General features: G+C 41.3%; 1 protein-coding gene across 3 annotated transcripts in view; it reads right to left on the bottom strand.

Annotated features, from left to right (window-relative positions):
* PLB1 (phospholipase B1) overlaps positions 1-21,793 on the bottom strand; it is an 85,731-nt gene extending 63,938 nt beyond the window's left edge. The window contains exons 1-15 of one of the 3 annotated variants that reach the window (XM_068676633.1): positions 20,983-21,793; positions 20,530-20,615; positions 14,074-14,114; positions 13,027-13,090; positions 12,473-12,531; positions 10,915-10,955; positions 9,980-10,023; positions 9,014-9,092; positions 8,425-8,476; positions 7,150-7,236; positions 6,836-6,898; positions 5,391-5,473; positions 2,632-2,710; positions 1,936-2,040; positions 147-239 (exon numbers count right to left, since the gene is read on the bottom strand). In XM_068676633.1, the coding sequence (XP_068532734.1) occupies positions 147-239; positions 1,936-2,040; positions 2,632-2,710; positions 5,391-5,473; positions 6,836-6,898; positions 7,150-7,236; positions 8,425-8,476; positions 9,014-9,092; positions 9,980-10,023; positions 10,915-10,955; positions 12,473-12,531; positions 13,027-13,090; positions 14,074-14,114; positions 20,530-20,615; positions 20,983-20,999 (993 nt within the window). In that variant the 5' untranslated portion in view covers positions 21,000-21,793. Of the gene's footprint in view, positions 1-146; positions 240-1,935; positions 2,041-2,631; positions 2,711-5,390; positions 5,474-6,835; positions 6,899-7,149; positions 7,237-8,424; positions 8,477-9,013; positions 9,093-9,979; positions 10,024-10,914; positions 10,956-12,472; positions 12,532-13,026; positions 13,091-14,073; positions 14,115-18,622; positions 19,010-20,529; positions 20,616-20,982 lie in introns of those variants that run through there. The other 2 variants (XM_068676634.1, XM_068676635.1) reach the window with 2 other exon arrangements.
* Positions 21,794-23,120: the final 1,327 nt, after the last annotated feature.

Below are 23,120 nucleotides of genomic sequence, written 5' to 3'. Positions count from 1 at the left end.
CTCTGCACAGCTGAGGACAGCAGTCATGGGATGTTTGTTTCCCACTTTCCTTCCCCTCCCCGCTACTCAAAGCCTGGCTGGTGTGGAGTTGCTGCTAAGCTTCTGTACTAAGACCAGTAAGTAACAGTGTCTGTGGTAGTGCTCACCATGTTGTTCCAGAGAGCCACAGACAAGAAAGTATAATCTTCTTCCAGTTTTTCCATTTTTGTCTTTGACGTGGTGGTGAAGTCATCCCTGTCCTGAAAGAGAAAGCATTTAGACCATGAAAAAAGGCTTTGTGTGAAGAGATGAGACATTCAGGCACACAAGTTCTCTTTTCATAAAGTAACTTTTTATATCTACAAGAATCACAATCTCTGGTATTCCCATTAAGCCATTTGTTCTGGATCTCAGCTCCTGATGGTGTGTCAAGACAGAACAGATGCTGTTCTTATAAGTGATTGCTGTACCTACTACCGTAAGGCAGCAGTGAAGGGACAGCAGTATCCAAGAGCAGACTCTGCAGAGCTGAGGATAGCAGTCATGGCATGTTTCTTTCCTACTTTCTTCCTTCCCCTCCCTCCCTGCTACTCAAAGCCTAGATAATGCAGAGTTGCTACCAAGGGTCTGTACCAAGTGCAGAAAGCCACAGTGTCAGCAGAAGACCACTGCTGGAGCAACAACAAAACACAATCACACTAGTGACATACAGGACATCAGGGAACCTTGCAGATGTGACCATACAAACAATTTGGAATAAACAATGCTTCCTCTAGCTAACACTTACAGGGATTAAAAAAAGGGGAAGCATGAAGAGTTTGTCTTAAGAGATCATGTTTATTTTTAAAAGAAAGGGACTGAAGAGTTTGGAAAGCCTGCTGGTCAGGTGGCTTGCTATTACAAATCAGGGGAAACAAAGAAGGTAACTATGACATAAGATGGCATTGAAGGCAATAACAGAGCAATTTACTAAGAGAAGAAGTCATGTCATGAAAGATAAGTCTGACCAAGTCCAGTACGTGGACCAATCATCAACAAAACAAGTCTGCCACAAAACGACCCAACAGCAAAGGAAGATTTCGCAATATAGCAGACCCCAGACTTCCTGGAAGACAAATTTCCTTCTTACAGTCCACTCTGTTCTGATACCACGCTGAAGGGAGAAACAGCATTAAAACACATTCACAGAGTTGTTACAATGCCTGGGAACTGGACCACGATTCACCACCAACATAATATACAAATAGCCAGCAATGTTTAATGTTGGATTTTGATACCTTGCTGAGTAAGCCGTTATCTAGGAAGTCATACCTTCCTCTCTCCTTTGCCAGGTCTCAGACAACCTTAACCTTTGAGCTCTCATTTAAAATCACCTGTGGTGAAGGACGTCTGGCATTCCAGGCAACCCTGTCAATATATATTTGCCATTGGCTATACTAGATACAAATTCTGGACAAAATTCATTTCCAGGATCCCAGACTGCATTAATCTCAGTTTATCTGCAGGGAGGTAGTCCTACTTTCCAATACTATTTATGAATCTTTTATCTCTTTGTTGTTTTCCCCTACCCATTTTTAAAATACTTATTGTTAACCTCTTTTGGCTTTGTTTCCAAACACACACAAGCATAATGGGAGTGAATGAGCAAGGATGACTGCAAGGATAAACTAGCAGCATTGTCAGTTTCTGGACACATGTGACCTAATCTACAGATGTTCCATGAGCTGATTTCTCCAGGAACACAGCATTCAAAAAACACAGGATCTCTGAATGATGCTGCTTGAACTGAGCTCCAATCCTAGTACCTCAATGTCTGATGCCAAGATGTGTCCTGGCTACCTAACTATGCTTGTCTTCTGGCATTATACAGCCTAGATAGGAGAAAGCCAGCTGAATATTGCACTCAGTCTCACCAGACACAATCCAGAAAGAATGGAGCAGCTTGCATTTACTCACCAGTCTCAGCAACAGACTTGTTTCTTGGAAAGAAGGCTGAAGAACAACAGTGAAGTCATCTTTTTGATCATACCTTGCAGACTCTAGCAGTTTTCCCCAAGCATCCTGAATAGACAACCATATAATCAGATGAGTATTATTGTGTATAGTGTAATTCATTGGAGTTTAAAGTGAACTAAGATTATCTCCTTCCCTAATAAACCACAAGAATCAAATTCTGTAATCCAGAACAAAGACAGTAATTAAATGAAATCTTCTTATGCAATAGTTAGAAACTCCTTGTGGCTACAAAAGAGCTACCGTGAATTACTATCACTTTCTTTGAAAGAATAGCATGCTTAGCAAGGAAATAAAATTTCATGCTTATTTGCTTCCCTGCCATTTCTAAAGGAATTCCTGTACAACTATTGTTGTCTTACAGAAAGTTTCCATCTAAGTCACGTGGCATCAACAGCCAAGTTACAGGGCAAGATAAATCATTCCTCTAATGGGTTATAACAACTCCTAGGTTCCCAAGAACTACAGTCATTGGAAACTGGAAGAGACACTTGGGTCACTCAGATATACAAAGAACATCTCCATTGTTCCTGGTGACCCCAAGAAATGTGGTCTTAATCTAGAAATGTCAGCTTAATCTGGAAAATGAACAGAGATGTCTAGCAATACAAGCACCAAGCAATACGGAATATGCCATACCTGATAGGACCACCTCAGTATGTAATCATCTAGCGCAGAGTGTTCATGTACACAATTGCACTGATTCCCAACAGGATTGCTGCAGAGAAGAATGAAAATCAAAGACATTATACACTTTAGATAAATGGATAACAAGACAGTACAGACTCTGAAGCCACTGACAAGCATGTATTGAAGATTAAATTATTGCATACACTGACAAAGCTATATGGAGTTGTATTATTTTTTTTTTAATATATATAATCATTGGTATATATTTCCATGTCCAAAGCTTTGTACTACTACTACACTCAAAAGCCTATTCAGTTGACAAATATGCCAGACTGGGATTAGTACAGGGACTTGCAAGCTACCAGCATGCTTAGGCTTAAAATAGGTGCCATGCTGGTTTTCAAATACTTCCCTCTCTATAATCACATACAAAAATTGAACACACCCAGAATACTTTCCAGAAGAAATTTTGCCTTAGTGTTTGTCAACAAGACCTCCATCTAGAAATGTGGATGGAAGCTCAGTGCTTCAAAAGCTTATTTATGCTGAAGCATGGCTAGACATTACAAAGCAGCTGGCCAATCTCAGCAAAATTTCTGACCTACAGGGTGAGATCTGCATACTGAGTATTTCTGCAGTTGACAGGGTAACTCAGACCCTCTCCCAAAGCAGCTGACAGGAACAACATAGGATACTTTTGAGATCAGCCCGTTTCCAACAAAGGTATATTCAGATGAAAATGCCAGGATAAATGAGAATTTGAGAAACCTTTAGTGGAGCTTGCAGGTGTAAGCAGTAAGCACCTGTCAAGATCAGGCACTCTCTCCTTTTCACAAAACTCTAGCTAAACCTGTAAAATATCAGTATTTCTATTAAGATGTGTTTATTAGCACTGGTGAGTGGAAAAAAAAAAAAAAGTGAATTCAGGACAAGCATCGTACCAAAGCCTAACAGGCAGGAACACAGAGAGACATCTAAGAACCTCATACAATACATGAAGAGAGTTTTATGACTCATTAGTGGATGGGGTTCATCCACTAATTCTGGCGTGGACAACACCTGTAGTTAGTGAGAAGCTAATAAAGGAAGTAATTTGAAATCCCACTTATGTTCCAAATTCCAGTGCCTGAAGTTAGATACTGACATGGGATTGGAAATGTCAGCCACTATTCTCTTCTTAGACGCTGAAGTTTCCTCTTTTGCTATGGCTCATATTTTTCTTTGAGAGCACAGTCCAAAGATGACAAATTGCTAACCAAATGCTGAGACCCTTATCTGGGAGAGTATCTGGGCCTGATGAGCCCAAGAGCTTTATACTTAAGCACAAAGCATACAAACTGGTAGAACTGTTCAACCAGATAAACAGAGCTCATTGATAAGTAAGCTTGCTAATATTCTCCATGCAATCATTTTTGACAAAGAAAGCTTCTTCTCCTCTGCTTATGCTTGTTGTTATGCATGTGGTTATGCAGCAGCCAGACCTCTTGCTTGACTGATAGAACATCTCCCAAGCCATATATTCGCAAAACTTTTAAAGAACTTCAGAATTACTATATTAGTATGCCACGAGCACAAGAAAAAAAATTGCTATGGAGTAAAATGGAGTGTAATCTCATCAGCTGTAAACTACTCTATCATAACTGTCCTTGTGCACACTCCTACTCCCTACTAAATTGGGACTTAGGCTACTCACACTTTTTGTTTTTTTACAAGGTGCTGAGAGAAGAAGATAGATGAAAACATCTATGCAAGCAGTTACCATAGAAGAACGGCCAAGTTGGATGTTCCATCCTTCAATACCCTGAGCCCAAGCAGTAGCTCTTATATTGCCAAACAGTGTTTTAATACTCATTATTCCTTTTGTGAATACTGTGAACATTGATACCTAGAAACTTAAGCATTTAAAGAGCCTTCAGAGTTTCTTTTTCAAGTTTGAAGTAGTGGATGGACTGTACGGTTTTGTTACCATAATGACTGTATTGTGTCTGGTTGGGATGGAGTTAACTTTCTTAACAGCAGCTAATATGGCATTGTATTTTGGATTTCTGGTTAAAACACTGTTGATAACACACCAGTGCCTTGGCCACTGTTGAACAGTGCTTGCAGTGTTGAAGCTTCCTCTTTTTCCACATTGTCCCACCTAGTGAACAGGCTGGGATTGGACAAGAGAGGGGACACAGCCAGGACAAGCGGCAAGCTGGCCAAAGGGATATTCCACATGATATAGCATCATGTTCAGAAATAAAACCTGAGGTAGAGAAGAAGAGGGACAATTTGGCTTCCAAGGTCACTGTTGATTGGAGACTGGTTGGACATTGGTCCACTCATGGGAAGTGGGGAGTTATTACCTTTGAGTCATTTATCTCCCCCACCCCCTACACCCCACTTTCTTTCATCTATTAAACTGTCTTATCTCAACCCACATCTTCTGGGTTTCATTATTCCTTTCCTCTCCCCTGTCCCATTGGGGTGTGGTAAAGGGGCTCTGTGGGTGCTTGGCTCCTGCCAAGGGTAAACCCACCGGCACCACAGTATGTTATTGAGATGTACTACCCAAGCTGCTGAGTTAAAGCACCTACTCCTCCTGGTAAATCTATGCCTGCAGAAACAAAGTGGAGATCTAAAAGCCTGTGACATACATTGGTGTTAAGGGCAGAAAGGTGTTCAGAATACTCTACCTGATAGGTATAAAGCTAATATATATACAAAGCTATGTGTCTGAACAGTAGTGGGAGACAGTACTGAAAACTTAAAGGAACCTCTGTTACCTTGCATTATTGGGATCTTGGCATGCAAGAAAGGAAGTTGTGAGCTCAGTGGAATCTACCAGATTTACAAAGGCTTTGGGAACCTGCAGTTATAAAGTAAAAATTAGTCACATTTATACTAGCAATTGGAGATTAGCAAATAGCACTAACAGTAAATTACGATGCCTACAATGTCACTTGTGTTACCTCTGGGCTGGGATTCTACCTTCATAAAATCAATGATCACAGTCTTTGCCAATTCCTTCCTGAACCCTACTTCTATGCCTGCCATCTAGAATAATGTTAATCATCCTTTGTGAAATACTTGTGACCATGACGACCTCTTGACTGAGACCCAAAAATTCATTTTACATAAACTACATGGCCACCAGCCAACTAAATTGAACTCAGATAAGCTAGGAAATATCATTTTTGTGGCAATGTACCAATGTAAAGCCTGGGGATAAAACATTCTGTGTAATAACACAAGCACTTGTGCATCCTGCCTCCCCTCTCCCCCAAGGAGAAAGCAGCTGTCCATTTATATAATGATATTTCACTTTCACAAGTGCACATATACAGATTCTGGAAACAATATGGGAGGGAATCTGATGCAAATGCTTCACCCATACATAATATTTGTTGGAGTCAGCCTGAGAGGAATGAGTGGTTGTAGCCTAATGCAATGAAATTGGAGCAGGTTTAGAAGACCCTTCAGGCCTTCAATCTGGCAACACAAAATTCTTGGAAGATGCTGTTGAACTATTTCAGATAAACAGTTAATATTCTGCTTTACTAGTGATACATCCTCATCTAGCTCATTAGTAGACTAAGACTCAGTGCAGAGCATTTCTCAGAAACTTTCCTAAAGAAGTAGATACATCCCAGCTAAATCAGCTAGAAAACCTTTAGAAACACTAAAAACACTTAAAATTGACAAATAACGAGAGAAAAAATGCATTATATATAATATATAATATATATAATATTATTATTTTAATGTGTTTATGTGTTTTTTCCCCATTTCACACAAGTCACCACCATCTATTTAGCAGCCTGTACACTGCCTAGGTAGCTCCATGCATTCAACAATTCGATATATTTTCATAAACACCACTATTTCAAAAGGAACAACTTTCAGACCTAGACTGACATTCTCTGTTATTAGTGCAAATCACTTAAAAACAGACTGAGTAGTACATCAGCTTGTGTAACAAAGGATGGACAGGTAACTGCTTAGCTTTGCATCAGATTTTTAAAGCATAATTTTTATATATATATTTATAAAATATAGCATAATATACATTAAGTGCTTATTGCCAACAAATACAACTAGAAGACTTAAGTCAATGAGATGTGTGTTCTAAGTCACTTGAACACTGGTACAAGCCACTGTATGGTAAGAGATACTGGAAAAAAAGAAATCAAAAGATTCAGATTATTAAAAATTGATGAATAAAGCTTACTTCTTTATACAAGAAGTCCAAGACCTCTTGAAGTTTTTCCAGGTTTTCCAACATGCAGTTCTCCTGTGAGATGAAAAACACCATCAAAACCAGTAGAACTATCCTATTATGTCATCTCAGAGTTGAAATGACAAATCACATACACGTTTATAAATACAAAACACGTTGTGCACCAGCAGCTTACATTACTGAATAGTGACTTTCCAACCTCCTGGAACCAGCTACTGCTTTGGTTCACTATGGCAAAAGGTAGAGCTTGGAAAAATGACTTTATCACCTGCCTTGACTGCTAAACTACCCCAAGAAAAGATTACCGGTTGTGTGAAAGCACAGGAAGAGCACGGGTTTTCAGCACTAAAGAAAACTGTGATCAATTTCCAGTCATTTTGGAAGTCCATCATCTAGAAGAAAAAAAATAAAATAAAAAATTGAAATGAACATGATGTTAAGAGCCCTATTTGTCATTTTCCTTTTTTGTGTAAGATTTGCTGTAGCTTTAAATCAGCAAGCCCAAACAGTGCCTACAACCATGGCTACTTCAGTCCTTTCCATCTGACTCAACAGCTTGCCCTAGAGAAAGCAGCAAATGGATGGTTAGGAAGCAAATGCTGCCATTAAAGCTGAATGCATACCTCTAAAAATCTCAAGATAAAGCCAGAAATCACTGTGGCCATTGGAGGGTTCATTGGAAATGAGCATGCACAACTCAGCACAAAGCCTGATGCTGTTTCTTTCTGTCACTGATGCAGCTTGATGACAGAGTTAACGTTCCTGAACTGCTGAGATCGGGTCATACTAGTGGGATGTAGAGTGGAGCAAAAATCTAAGAGCTACAGCCCTGTCCATCTGTGGTAAGTCCATTAGGCAACACTCGCCAGTCACAAAAGAAAATTGCTTAGAAGCCTTCAGTTCCTCAAAAAACTTATGCTAAATCCATTCATGTATAGTCTGGTGTGCTGCCTTTACAGGGAGCAGGCAACAGCAGAATCACTTTGGCAGTTACATTTGCCAGTTATGTCAAGGCTTTTTAACACAATAATGTGCCTGGGGTTAAGAACAGAAGAAAAAACTAGTACGTCAAACTCCAGGATGGGATTTTTGAAGTACTCAGCCATGAGTGATAATTCAGCTCTCACCCGCATCAACCATTGGCATCAGACAAAGCGTATATAGAGCTTTACTGGCACTTTAAAAAATATGATCCTGAGAGGCCAGGAGGCAGTAACATTTCAAGAATTATAATTGTGGGTTGGCTTCTCAGAAACATCAGCACAGTTTCTGAGTCTAGTTAGCAGAGGTCTTGCATTCTTACCCAATGCAAAACAAAAATTCTGACTTTGATACCAACGTCTTCAGCCACTCTGACAAACATAAGCCAGGTGGGATACTTTTAGGAACAAAACTCCATAGCTTAAAAGGTACAGGATTGATTCTATTTACATCAGAGAGACCAAAGTCTGTTAACCTCAAGAAACAGCATTTTTTATTTTGAAGAGACATTTAAGTGGTGTTTAAGGTATTTCATCACACTTCCCCCTTTTCCAGCTTGGAGACCAAGCTCTCTGAACTGTTCTGTGTTTTAAACAAACCTGATTCTCTTTCATGAGCTTCACTATTTCTACAGCTTGATTCAGGAGGTCTCTGAAAAAAAAAAAAAACACAAAGAAAGAATCTGTCAAGGCATCAGTAAGGGTGAAGCTTTAGCTGATTTTTGTCATAAAGTCAAAGAACATTTGAAACCTCAGGTTTTCATCTTTTCTCTCCTAAATATGTAAAGATTAGACACTTGTCTGAGCTAGACAGAGTGCTTGGGGTGATTAGCTCCTATTCAGACATCTCACTTTCAGGTGTGCACTTAGATGAAGACAGTAAACACAGGTTGGCAGGCACACTCTAATTCTATTTGAGCTCAGACAGCTGTTTTGCATCTATAAAGAAGAAGCCCTGATGTTAAGTCAGATTTTCCAGACCTGAAAGCGCATGGGGGCTTCATTCCTTCTGTTTCTGAGAGGTGACAACTGACCCTCCATGGCAGGGTCTGTCCCTGGGGAGTCTTGTGCAGCCTCAGCTGGTACCGACCACACTCTGTGTCCCATGAGGTGCTCCATTATCAAACACATCCACCTCCACCTTTCTAGATATGAGTGAACTGCCCAGCCAGAAACCCCTCGCACTTACGTGGCTCGACCATCTGATCCCGTTGTGCCAGGCAGAGGAGACTGGTGCAGGACCGAGGGATTAAAACTGCTAATGAGAGCTAAAGGACATACATGGGTTAGGCTATTTCTGGATACATGGGACTGCTACTCTGCAATTTCACTATAAACATAGCTGAAGTAGATCAGAAGATGTAAGAGCTGGGGATCTCCTGGCAGGCATGAGGGGCACCTGAGATGCTCTGCAGCGGTTCCTGAGTGGTGACTGCTCCTAAAAGCTGGAGGTTTGATGTCTGAGTTTTCCTCTACACTCAGGTCAGAAACATCTACCCCCAGCTCTCATTATCAGCCACAAGGAGTGTTGGCAGATTTAAATACACGTGGCTGTAGAAATGAAGCTACTGGGAAGGGCCATGCAGATAGCTCCTGAAGCGCTAAGGAGTTGCCGGTTTTTAATCCACTTTTCCAGCTAGTAGAATGGAGATGCCATTAAGACACTGGAAAGTTTGGAGGGAAGACCCAGGAGCTACCCACTACTCAACTCAGCATTTCAGTGGACCTGAAGGTTTTACCTGCAACACATCTCAAGCAAGTCAAGGCTACCTTCACAACCACCTCATGGTTGAATACATGTATATGTATGTGGTGCATCAAGGGCAGCCCTAGTGTAAATTCTGAGCGTGTGGCAGCAGAAGGAGCACTGGACAGGCAAATCCACACAAGATTACACTTGGCTAGTGTGGGCAGAAAGCATAGTGAAGATATGCCAGCAGGGACTGGGGCTACCTAGATGGCCTGTTCAAAGCCTGCACAGATAGCCCAGCCTGTGCTGCACTCATGCTCTCCATGTGTACCTTCCCTCAGGCTTCCCTTACACCCCTGTGGCATGCTTGTGCTGAACCCCTGCTGCAGCCCAACAAAGCCCTTGACCTGCAGCTAGCTTGACATTTAGCTAATTTGCTTGAGTTTGTGTGATAGCAAGACACACCTGCTAAAGTTTCCACGCTCACGTCAAGGAGGCTCTTTCCTGTGCTATAGAAAGGGAAGAGAAAACAGGAAGCTGTTATTCCATTTCTCAAAGAAAAGTTACATTTCAGCAGAGCCCCAATCTCTTCCTACTCAAGCTACAGCTCAAATTGCATTTTCACAGCAGTTGCTGAAATTAAGAATGGGGCCTTTCTCTCCCTAGAACCATCGTGTCGTCAGCTACTGCTGAGGAAGAACACAGTCTTGGACCTCGTTCTTCTGCCTCTCCACACTCTACCTGTTACAATATTTGTGCTTATGCATATACACAAGCAATGCTAGGACCTCTCTGTGTGCACGCGTAAGTGGACACAGATATTCATGCAACCATTTAAAATTATTAGTCTTTTAAAGTTTGTCTTTGCAGGGCCAAATCCTCATCTGGAATGCCTCAAAAGAGCTACACAGATTTGCATCTACGAGGTTTAACTATATGATTCTTCCCACCAACTTACATCTGCTAAAAGGACAAGAAAGAATAAAATGATGTAGAACTTGCCCACAAACACTGAGAATCATCCAAGCAGAGGACAGGATATTGGCACTCCTGGGTTCATTCTTTGCTTTGATAAATCTCTGCTTTCTGGTCTCTAACCAGTGGATGATATTTTACTGCACAGGATTCATCACAAAGTAACAAGTCTTAATCAAGGTTATTGCAACTTTAGGGTAGTTGCATACCTTGGATTAAAAAAATAATAATAAACAAAACACATTCTAAGAATTTCTGTTAACTAACGATGGGGAAGGATCCAGTGGCTCAAAATCTTTTATATTTAAATTGGCTTTCTCCTTTTTAGATAACAGCAATAAGAATTGCTTGTACATAATTCCCACCTTGTGATATTTTATGAACTAGGATCATGACAGAAGTCGATGCTAGCAATTCATGGTTACCTTTGGAGTAAGTCTTCACGATGAACATTGGGTCCTGGTATCTGCGAAAAAGCAGGCAATAAGAATACCACTAAGCATAGGGAAATTTAGTTCTATACACACTGTTCCCCTACTGTACACCTCTTTTCCAAGTAGTAGTTTTCTACATATTCTTCTTCATTACGCTGCAGTTTGCCACAGATTTAAATTATTTTCCAGAGCTGTCATTTGCAGCACTTCCTTATTACACTGTGTTCTCATAGTCTGGTAATTTTTTTTCTTGGGTACTGCTTTCATTAATGAATTTATTACATATGGCTTAAAATAAAATTTGACTGGCTGAACTCAAATTCAGTCAAATGAAATGCTGTTCTAAACCATATTGAATTTCTCTAATCTATTTCTTTTCAACAAGGGACATGACCTGAAGTCATTTAGATAATTTACATGGATGGCACTCTGCCAACACCGTGTCTGTTGAAAAAAACAACACCTTAACAGGGGAACTCCACTGATTGCAAGTAGTCTAGGAGTAGACAAAGACATATGCTTGCTCTAAGAAAGCAGATATTCATTAGACGATCATTTAAACATTTTTCTATGGCACCACCCACAGGCAATAAAGACTTCATCACAAAAAAGACCTGGCCTGAAGGACCACGCCTCCAGTCTGAGAGTGAAGCAACTTCCGATTTAAGACAAAACTTTCTCTTCCGAAGAGGGAAGTACTTGTAGGGAGTCCAGGAATGCTTTTTTTGTTTGTTTGTACATTTGTTTTGAATGCCCTTAAACCAAGGAAAAGTATGATATCTCAAGGAATACCATTTCAAATTTGAAGGTCGCTTTGTGACAAAGTAGAATCTCCCCTATTTCTTGGGATTTGTAGCCCCCACAATGGCTCCCAGTTTTTGCCCACTGGATACATTTCTATACTTCCTCAAAGCTTGAGAACTGTGGTTAAACATTTTTAATTGGGCCTCAAATCTATTTCAGATATTTATTTCCAACTGTTAAGTAAAAATTATAAAAATCTAACTGTATCAGAACAGGTAGATCTTCACCCAGTGATTTATACATCAGAACTATACATGTATATTTATGATTCATCTAGAGTTTCTGACTTTTAAACTCTACAGGATGGAAATACTTAAATGGGATGGAAAATCTACTACATTTGTTGATGATTTGTCCTAATGCTGATCAACAATACCGTAGTTTTTTCCTAGAGTTTTCCCAAATGCTTCTTCCAGTTATTCGATCTGTTCCGCTCATTGTTAGGAAAATCCAAGCATGGTAATCAAATACCGTGGCTCTCTGCAAGAGCACTGTGATCAAATTTCCTCCTGCATGAAGTCAGATGCCTATTTTTGTACTCACAGTATACCGGAACACTGAACAGCAGGTATTTCCAGTCTTTTTTTTTTTTTTTTAAACGCCAGAAACCGTTGATGCTCATGGAAAGTTTCATGCCCTAACTGGGACCCCAAATTACAGCATCAGCTCAATTCATCATCACCTCATCGCAGAGTCAGAAAGGAGGAAATGGGTCACGTTCAGCACACTTAATGCATGTACTTACCCTTTGCAAATTTCCTATTGCAGTAACTGCTGTAATGTCAGCTGGCCTCAGAGCATGAACTGCAGAAAAGTCGAAGACCAGGTTAGAAAAGAACAGTAACTTTGAAAGAAAGTCACATTCACCAGCATGTTAAAATATGGCAAAACTTATTAAAATGATGCTGTAAGAAGTCTATGTTAATCTTTTTAACTGGCAGTTTTAAGACAGCCAGAAAGAGAAACCTTACTCAGGTACTCAGTAAATACTGCAGGTGCACTGAAATGTTCAGCCACCAAGCAAGAAGAAACCACAAAACACAGTGCTGAATGATTTAAGTAATACCAGCATCCTCAATTAGCATCTGAAGAAACTTAAGTACTGTTATGAACACATACACACACACAAAAACAAAACAAAACAAAACAAAACTAAGGATTTCACACAGCTCACCCCTACTTCAGTCGCATCCCACACACACAAAGCCCTTCAAAACAGCTGAATTCCTTCCCCCCACAGCCACTCTAAAATAATTGGCGGGAAGGAAGGCCTCTACAAGGATAATATTAGACACAAACCTGAAGCTGAAGGAGTCTCAGGTGGCATCACATGCTCACATGAAAGCTGGAAGTTTCTTGGAGCCTTTGACATAAAGAAATAAATATGGTTGATTACTTATTTCCAACAAGGAAACTGGTAAAAGGAGGGGACATAGAGGCCCCATTCTCACACAGTACCAAGCTCTTCCTGATGTCACAGTGGTTTAAAAGAACAGTTGCACCCCTGCTAGAAATACATGGAAATATAGACTTGGACTTTTCAAATCCACTCTTCCAAAACTCTACACTTCTTGCTCAGCTTTCCTACCAATTCCCACATAGCAAGCAACAAAATATGCTGAACATAATCTGTTACGTTCATTGTTGTGAGCCATGAGTGCTTAATCTGGAAGAGATCACAAAAACAGCTTCTGCGTGCATCTCCACACACCGCAAGGTACACAACGTACACGACAAAAAGCCACAGCTCTGGTACGCAACAGGAAAGGTAAAATGAACCAAGAGCATCGCCCATGTTCTGGGTCTCTGGCAACTGGCACAATCCCCATGTCATCATAGAAAGTACTAAAGAGGGAAATAATGAAATAAAAAAAGACTTGTATTTAGGGTAAGGATGTGAGTGACGCGACTAAACTCAGCATGAGAGACAGCTGACTATCACTAGGAACAATAATTTAACGCCCTCCTGCATCCTGACAATAGCTATGATCCTCCTCTAGTACCTCAAAGACAGATGCAAGACAACGATCTTCCGTTTCTAAAAGAGCAACGGAGCATCTAGGAACAAGCGCTAACCACAGCCAACCTACGTACAGGATGTGCAACCTAATAACAAACGTTGCTCGGAGAAACTTTTATTTCCTGATTAGGTACTGTAGTCTTGAAAGCGCAGTACCACGTTGCTGAGTCATTTGCTATGCATTTATTCTTTACAAAATTAAACAGTTTAGTGCACTGAGCTCTTCTGAAGGTCTCAGAGGAAGCATCAGCCAGAAAGGTGACAGATACTGAAAAAGGGGAAGAAAAAAAAAAAAAAAAAAGATAAAGCTGTTTCTCATACTTCACCTTTAGTTTCCCTTGTTCTTCCAGGAGATGAGCTGTCTGACCTTTAAAAAGGTAAAATAAATAAATAAATAAAAGAATAATTAATCGCACAATTTTAAACCTTAGAAAAAGCCTTCAGAAAACATAATAAACCTAAAAACACACAACCATGAAAGCTGTAACCTTTCTCCTCTGCCCTACTTTCCAAAGGTGATGCGCACCCCAACAACCATTATATTTTATTTTTGCCACACTAGAATAAGCTTCTAGTTGTTATAATCAGATGACATTTGTTGAAATTAGTGTTGAAATACAGTGAAGTCATATACATAGTTGATGGACCTCATTCTTCACAAGCACTAAAATCCCTTCGGAATTCCTGTATTCTAACCGCTCTCTTCTTCAGCCCAATTCATACACTGCTGTTCTCCTGAATTATAATGGAACTTAGCTTTGTATCTCAAAGAAAGCAACCTATCTTTGTTTTGGAAAGTACAAAATGCCAAGGACAGCTAATAAACATTTAATTCCCATGAACAAAAGGAGATTTTGCAATCATCTACAAATGCACGTGAGCCAACCCTCAATTCGTATGCATTGAGAGCACAGCCTAGTCTTGCCCTGTACAAACTTAAGGTCATTTGAGCACACATAAGCTGAAACTCCTTAACAAAGGAGCAGTTCACATTACTCTACATCTTCCACATCCAGGGAGCAACATCGCACTGTTGTGAGTTTGCCATAGTGATACAGAAACAGCGGCAATTTCTTTTCTTCCTGGAGAGCGTTGACAGATAAAATAGTCTGCGGAGCCAAAAGTCAGGCCCGTAGGTATTTCAGTAAACATTATTCTCTTTCCTTTAGTATACACTTGGATTTGAATGCATAAATTTAAGTTTATTCTAAAATCTTCACAAAGGCAGCCATGGGTCTGGATCCTCAGCTGAACTTCACAGCATGCTCACAGCTGCCCCTGCGTGCCACACCAAAGCCATTGGGGTCCAGCCAAGCCCCGCTGTTCCTAAAATAATTTTCCTTTAGCATTCAGAAGCCAACCTGGGAATATTTAGTCCTGCTGCATATTCAGGCTTGCATGCCTTTCTTTCCACACCAAAAAGTAAGTGGAGAGCCAGCTCAGGCCAGCAGGTGAGAGACACCTGGGTTAGGACAGCTGGTGGCACACACACTGCAGGGAGGAAACGTGCCTGGCATGGGCAGGGGGTATGGGATACCCCCACCCTCCTGAGATGGGTACTGCCACTCGCAATGGTCAGCAGGGTGGCAGAAAGCTACTGCTGCTCTCCATGACCACCTCAGCCCATCCCTCGAGCCACACTGCCCATTTTCAGTAACTGTCACCAACTTCCCTGCATTATTTTTCCACTTGAGTTTCAGCCATGAGCTATTCACAAGCTCCTGTTTTCTTCATGGTGTTTGGTAGAAAATTCAAACAGTTGCTGCCTGGCTGCTGAGTAACATTTATTTAACATGTGTGTTTGCTCAATCCATGCTTTTAGGTGACATTTTACTCAGGACGACAACCAGAATCCCAGCTCTCATTTGAGATACTGGAAGCACTTGCAATGAGGGGACTCATCTTCATTATGCCAACCTGTTGTAGAAATTCAGTATTTTTTGATTTTTTTTTTTTATTAAACACTGATTTCAACCCTTTTTGAGAACAGATCCACAGGCTACATTGGGGAAGAAAGAGGGTCCAATCCTAGTTTCCAGGATTATGGGGGAGGAGGAAGTCTCAATATTTGAAAGACTTCAGAGTGACCATTCTGCACCAGGCTGAAGGTCAGTCTAATCTGAGATGCTGCTTCTGACACCAGCCAAACTCAGGTGCTTGGGGAAACAGCAGTGGAAAAAACGGCCTGGGGTGATATACCATGGAAGTGTAACTTCTGTGCTTCTGGGTCTCTGAGCAAGCAATTACTTAATGCTGAAGAACTCCTGAGACCTTTCTTCCATGAATTTGCTATTTATTTATTTATTTTTACCCATTCATACTTTTGGCTTCTCCAGAAGTCCTGTTGCAAAGGTGCTTCATACTTAATTATTCTGAAAAAAATACCTTCTCACCAGCTAATAATTTGATCTGGCTCCTTGATGTTGTTCTTCCATGCTTCCACAAAATTCACCATTTTGCACATGCTCGTATGTCTTTATCGTATGCCCATCCACCTCTCTTCCAAGCTAGAGTCATCCTATTTATCTCCTCTCATGTGGAAGTTGTTTCATAAGTCTGAATACTCTTCCCCTTTATCCTCCTATGTTCCTTCATATGATTTTTAACATGAAAAAGCTAGACAGTCCTCACAAGGTGAGTGAACTGGACTCACACACAGCATTAAAGATGTGGTTTTTTTGTTCTGTTCTCTCCCTAATACCTAAAATTGGCTCCTTAACTGTTGCTAAAACTGAGTTGATGTCTTCAGACAGCTACATACTGTGAAGCAGTATCTAATTTAGAGTTCACCACTGCGCATAGCTAGAACAAGTTCTGCCCACCATATGTATTCCCTTTAAGTTTTCAGTTTGAGCATCCTGAGCAGTTTTGCATCAGCAAGCTAGCACATCTCCTTATCTGGTACCCAGATATGCTGAAAGCATGTCCCAGCACAGGTGACACTGGGACTCCGCAGGTTGTCTCTCCCCTTTTCCCAGTTTGAAAATTCCCAGTCCAAATCTTTATTCCACAGCTCTTAAGAAGGGTGTCTGAAGCTCTTGGTCAAAAGATGTTTGGAAATCCAACAACCCCTCAGACAAACAATCCATGGGCACATACCCATTGTCATGGACTTTCTGTATTAATTCCACAGGGAAACTTCCCCATTATATCACACTTGCCCCAAGTTAGGTCATTATATTCCTCTACTCTGGTGTCACCCCTTTGCCTAGTACAGGAGCCAGCCTCACTACTTTTGTACCACTACCACTGCAGGTCCTCAAATCCTCCTAAAGCAGAGCTCGTTTTAAAAGCTGGTTTCACATTTGCCATTTTCCATTCCTGACACCAATGCCAACTGAAGAATTAGTTTGCACAACAGTTAACACATGGACACAGTTAACACATTCGTTTGGTTCACTCCCTTGGGCAAATATCATCTAATCCTGACAAGTTTTTTGCTATTCATTATCAATTTGTTCACAGATTTGACAGTTTCCCTAGCTTATCCCCTCCACAGAAAGGTTCTTAGTGCAAAGCCTTTATAAGCTCTTGTGCAGATGACACCAAAGGGGAAAAAAAAAAAAAAAAAAAAAAAAGAAAAAAAAGCCTTTGTCTTGGGCTTCAGCTTTTTTTTTTTTTTTTTTTTTTTGTGTGTCTATCAGCACTAGATCCTGTTTCAGATGTATTTAAAAGAAAATTTATTATTTTGTTATTGCTTTAGCCATGATTCCTCATTTCCCCATAGATTCATTTTTGGCTTGACTGATTACATTTTAACTTACCAGAGCACACATTCTTTAGTTTTCTTTGTTTGCTTTGGATTTATGTTTTCCATAGGATTTTTTTTTTTTTTTTTACCCCTGCTGCTTCCAATATTATAGTTACTCCCTCACTCTACCATTTAAATTCTAGTTTGTATTTCTGATTTTCTCCATCTCTTCCCTCCCCCCACAAAAATATATAAATAAATAAATAAAAATTCTGACAATTTATCCAAAACCTGGATAAAAGTTCTATTCTTTCTTCCCTTGCTCTTCTAGTTAATCTGTTTCAGATAATTATTCTTACAGGCTGCTATCAATCAACATTTTTCCTGACTTGTTTTCACAGGAACTCCAGTCACCATACATCTTTTTTCACTAAATTAAAATGCCAGAGCACAATTATTTCTTTGGTTTGTGTTAAGAATGAAAGCCTCCTAACAGTTAATCAGAGCACCTTACAGTCCTATTCATCATTACGTTCTTACAGGCAGAGAGATAAAGCAAAGAGCTAATAGGGCCAAGACATCCACAGCATTTTTAGTCCTAGAGCACTTAGAAAATTCAGTATCTGGTACTAAGTGTGGAATTCACAGAGCCACTACAGAAAACAAAGCTCATCCACCCCCCAGCAACACCACCCCTCACTTTTTTTTTCCTCCCCTACATCAATTTGCTCAGATCATACAGAAAGTCTGTGGAAAAGCAGAAATCTGAATAATGATGCCCTAAGTGTCAGAACATTGCCTAACTCATTCAATCTTCTACCACTGAAAAGAAAATTATCATAGACATGAATTTGGAGAAAACTTTTGTCTCTTTCTTGAATTTCTGCACTATTTTGGGGCAGAGCTCACCATTAACTATTTATTTGATTACGTTTTTCCCATGAGAAAACTTCAGTGCCTGCCTAAGATGCTATTGTTCCCCCGAACAGTGGAAACCAAGGCACGTATCTTCTATCTAAAATGATCAGACATACCCCAAATTACATGCAAGATCACAGTTTTACTTTCATATTTTCTTCACCCTGCTTGAAGACTTGTGCTATACACCCACCTTGCAACGACTAAAAATATAGGTTCCTAAATACCGCGTAACCAGAATTTTCAAAGAACATTTCAATTCTTACCTTCTAAGGAAAGCAACCAAAGGAAAAACAGGCCTAACAGTAGTTTCATGATAAGTGCCTCTATGAACAGATAACTTGGAGTGCTGTTGGTTAGCGTTTACGGCTGCTAGGAAAGAAATTCCCTTCTTTTTCCTCTTTTATATTCTACCAGGTTGATAACTCAGCAGCCATAAAATTTATTAGCCTCTTTACCTTTGGAAAGCAAAACAACGATAACATTTGCATTTCTTATTTCAAGGAGCTCTGCAACCTTAGTTTATAAATAGCCCCATCCATGGGTCAAAGGAGTAAAGTGGCACAGCTTCTCCCACTTCTCCACTAGGCACTCCAACCCAGCATTTTGCTCATCCTTTCTGTCTATGAGGCATTAGCTACATGATTTATCAGAGAAGACTGCAGCGGGGAGCAGCAGTAGCTTTCAGGTTGCTGCCAGTGATAAACACCACGCAGAACAGCACGTGACTAGCAGGTGTATTTTATTGCCAGTGCAACGAATGAGCACTTACAGATTTGCATAGTTAGCATATAGCAGACATGTTGCCCGCATTCTACTTTAAAACACTTTAACAGCTTGTTAGTGTCACACAGCGCAAACCATGCAAACGCTCTCGTGGGATGTAACGAAATCTAGTGTCCTGTTAAGACTTCTGCCTGTGTTCAGAGAGAACCGGTCTCTTTGCAGGGGAGCTCTCAGCAAATATCAGCACTAAGGTCACACAGGTCAACTTCCAGCAGAGTCAAGGCTCTTCCCTGCAGTGCACAACACAGTAACTTATTAGTCTGTCTCTACTGAACACAGAAGGAGGCTCAGTTTCTTAGGCTACGGGGCAGTTCAGCCCTACGTAGCAGGACACATCCACCCAAAGTTGTTTTCTTCCACTTCTCTCCTTTTGATTTTTCCTTGTCTTCAAACAGCCTCACACTGCGCCTCTCTTCCACTAGATCCAGAGCCACTGTGTCCTTCTGAAAGCTGATTTATCTCATTGAAACTCCAAAAACCTAAGTTTGAGTCCCAGAGCAGTGTGAAGAACAGAGACACCACAGAAGAGCATGGGATGGTCACGATCTGAGCGAGGACAGCAAGTCCTGCATCCAGCACAGCTCTACCTTGCGCTGTGAAACCCTGCCCCGAAGTGAGATAATGTAAATATATCCCTCACAAGTGGCTGAGCCCAAACACCTCGTCAGGGATGTATCACCTCTCCTGGCACCCAAGCCCATAACATTCCTGACAGTGGGAGAATAAGAATAAAGGTACAGAGGGAAGTAATGCAGAACCAGTATGGTACTATCAGTGCTGGCAGTAGGCATGTTAGTGAAGACCTCTGCCTATATCCCATGGGATGAAGCAGTAGTTCTCCTTCTGGCAAGTTTTCCTTCATTGTGGCATTCCTCACAGGTATCTGCCAAGACAAAGCACTGGTGACAAGCAGTATAGCTCACTCTGCCCTCATTATGTCAGACAATGTTCAACAAACAGGATTTCACACTGAGTTGACCACAAACTAGCATGGTCCTAAGGCCCAGGCTGATCAGACTTACAGACTAGTTTTCCTGATTTGAACAAGCACCATGACCTGACAGCTAAAGTGCCAGTTCAGGGCATACCATGCCTATAGCACACCACAGGCACTCCAGCACTGCAGAGGAATTTTATATACACACAAGTCAGTATCAAACAAGACAGTAGGACTACATCAACGTTTAGATGCAGGCAGTCAGCCCAAGCATCACGTATTTGAGCATGCATACGGTGTGCCCAAGTCTGCAAAACCCTGGCTACAACACCTTCACAGCAGCCTGGTCACTCCTGCAGATTCAAACACACACAAGTGACTGCTGCACTGCAACATTACACTCCCGAGCAAGACTCCGCTACTCCCTCAGTTACAGCATTCAGATCTAACCCCTGAAGAGCATCCTGTTGTCCTCACACAACGCACTGGGGTGTCCTCTGGTCTCTTCTGAGCCTCCTGACACCCAACTGGACCTCCTGCAGAGATAATAGGAGAATGTTTAAGAAGGGCAACTGCTTCAGTAAACAGCTTAAAATGCTTAAGCAAACCACTGACACCCCTGATATCTCAGGCAAGATAGCTCATCCTTCAAATGGCTTTTTATGGCTTTATGGCTGAAATTTGATATTATTTGAGGAAATGCACCGCACATACCTTGTACCCACTTCACTTTGCAAAAAAATGGGAAAGTAAAATTTATTTAGAATATGAACAGCTATTATGCAGAATAACATAGAAGTAGGAATCTGCACAGATAGGAGAAAAGTTCCTCCACCCCCCAGCCTCTAACCTCATCCCAGCACAAACATACCATAGGCCTCACCAGTACAAACAGCTGCTCACCTCCAACATAACAGCATATTCAACTCCGAGAAAGAGGAGCTTGTTCCACATCAGGGTCTCACAACAAGAAACCTGGTTTGACACCCTAGCTCCTTTGACCAGGAGTAAGGTAGCAAAAAACTAGAAGCTTACACACCGTCAGAATAACCCAGGGGCCAGCAGCTCCCCAAACTGGCTTAAAACAGAGCTTCTGGGGCCATTAGCAGGGCTGGTGAGGCCCCAGGTGAGGCTGGTCAAGGCCATCATGGCCTGTGAGTCAGTATGGCACTGTGCAGATGGGAGTTACCTCTAGTGGTCTTTGTCATTAGGTACAAGGGTTTGTGGCTGTTTCATTCCTCAGCAGAAACTTCTCATTAAGTCTGAGAACAGCCTCCTTAAAGAACTGGAATGTTTAAAATTTTAGAGAGAAAGCTTCTTCTTCACTGCACACCAAGCAAAAGAAGGAAGGTAGCGTTAATTCATACATTTGTCATAAACCACAGCTCCAAGAGTAAGAATTAGGTCTTCAGACTCTGTGACGTGCTCCAGAAGGGAAATATCACTAACTGCAAGGCTTGTAAGTCTTCTGTAAACACTTCTTCCTACCACCCAAGCATCAAAATAGCTCCTAGATTGAATAGCAAATAGCAGGTGGCAGCAAAGATCAAAGAAGCTGGCAAGAGAGAAGAGAGAACTTTCTCACAGATGGAGAAGGTGTCAGAGATGAGCTGAAGCTTCTCCATCACTGCAAGGACAAAGCCGCATCTCACAGAAGCTGTGGAGAGCTGCAGCCCATGAGCCAACCCCCAGCTGACAGCATTTAGGAATACCCCAGGGAACTGCAGCCACATAGCTAATTACTTAATGGTCTACAGAACATCTTCTGCCTTGCCTAAAGTACCTCCTGCTGCTGCTTGGGTGGGACAGGCAGCTGGATAGACTTTGTACCTGACCTTGCCTGTGTTGTATCAGTCTTCTTGTCATCTGCCCTGGATGAGAAAGTTGATGACACAACTGCGTGGAAGAGCTGTCTGAGGAACATGGTGGTTAAGAGCAGTTTTGTGCCTCTGTATTTTCTCCAGCAAATGTACCTGTTTCACATATCTAGGCCCAAGAGAGTGAAACACTACAAAACCAAAAGTCAGGCCACTATTACAGCTCTAAAGTGAGCAACACCCAAACATATATTCAAATACATGCTCTCAAACATGTTAGTCAGAATTCCTGGCCCGTTGCTATGTTTTTAGGTAGGTTATAGTAATACCTAAGAGCTTCACCCCTCATACCTTGTATGGGAGGTAGAGGTGGGAAAGTCAATGGATTTCTCTACCTTGCCTTTAAGTTTTGCTTTATCTGCTCACTCAAATGGAGCTTTTTCCTGCACTCCTTTTTCCTCATGCAGAATATTGAAAACCAGAAACCCTGACAATCTATTTGTGTCCTCACCTATAGGACCAGTGTTTTAAAATGCAAAGTAATGAATCTATGGCTGCACCTTTAAAGGAAAACCAACAACGCAGCACTCAACCACTCATAATTAAACACAAAATGATTGCCATCACACACACAACCTTTTACTGTATGTTAGGGACATAGTTCTTTCAGCTGCTAATAGGCAAAGGCCATATATCAGAGGGTAATGTAATCACACCCACAGAACTGTGATGTTCCAGCACAGCAGAGGACTTACTGTTGAAATATAAAGCTGACTGATTCTCCATTTCACTTGAAGGTTCAGCCTGTCTGTGCCTTGAGAATGCTTCAGCTAATCCTACTGCCTAGCCAAGGCTTTAGATCCTGAATTTTTTATTCAGGAAGCATATCCTTGCATTGTTCCATCCATCACACCCCAGTCTGTAATGGGTAGACCATTAGAGCAGTGTGGAACGGCTATGAATAAATCATATACCACAGTCAGACGTGTTATCGTGATGTGCTGTTGCCTTGTCTTGCTGCAATCCACGTTGCTGGTAAGCTCAGTGCGTGCTGCGGACCTAAACAGGAGATCTGCCACCTCGGGAGAGGCCAGGAGTGCAGCAGAGGGTCAGGGCATGAAAGGATGCCAAGGGCAGGCAGAGACATCAGCCCCAGGGCAGGAATCCTGCAGCAGCAGGCAGGAGCGCTGCCCAGTTTAAAGGAGGCTGCTACCATCTGCTGGA

This window comes from Anas acuta, chromosome 3 (assembly GCF_963932015.1).
Source record: "Anas acuta chromosome 3, bAnaAcu1.1, whole genome shotgun sequence".
Classification (NCBI taxonomy): Eukaryota; Metazoa; Chordata; class Aves; order Anseriformes; family Anatidae; genus Anas; species Anas acuta.
This window is presented reverse-complemented; position numbering and strand designations above follow the sequence as displayed.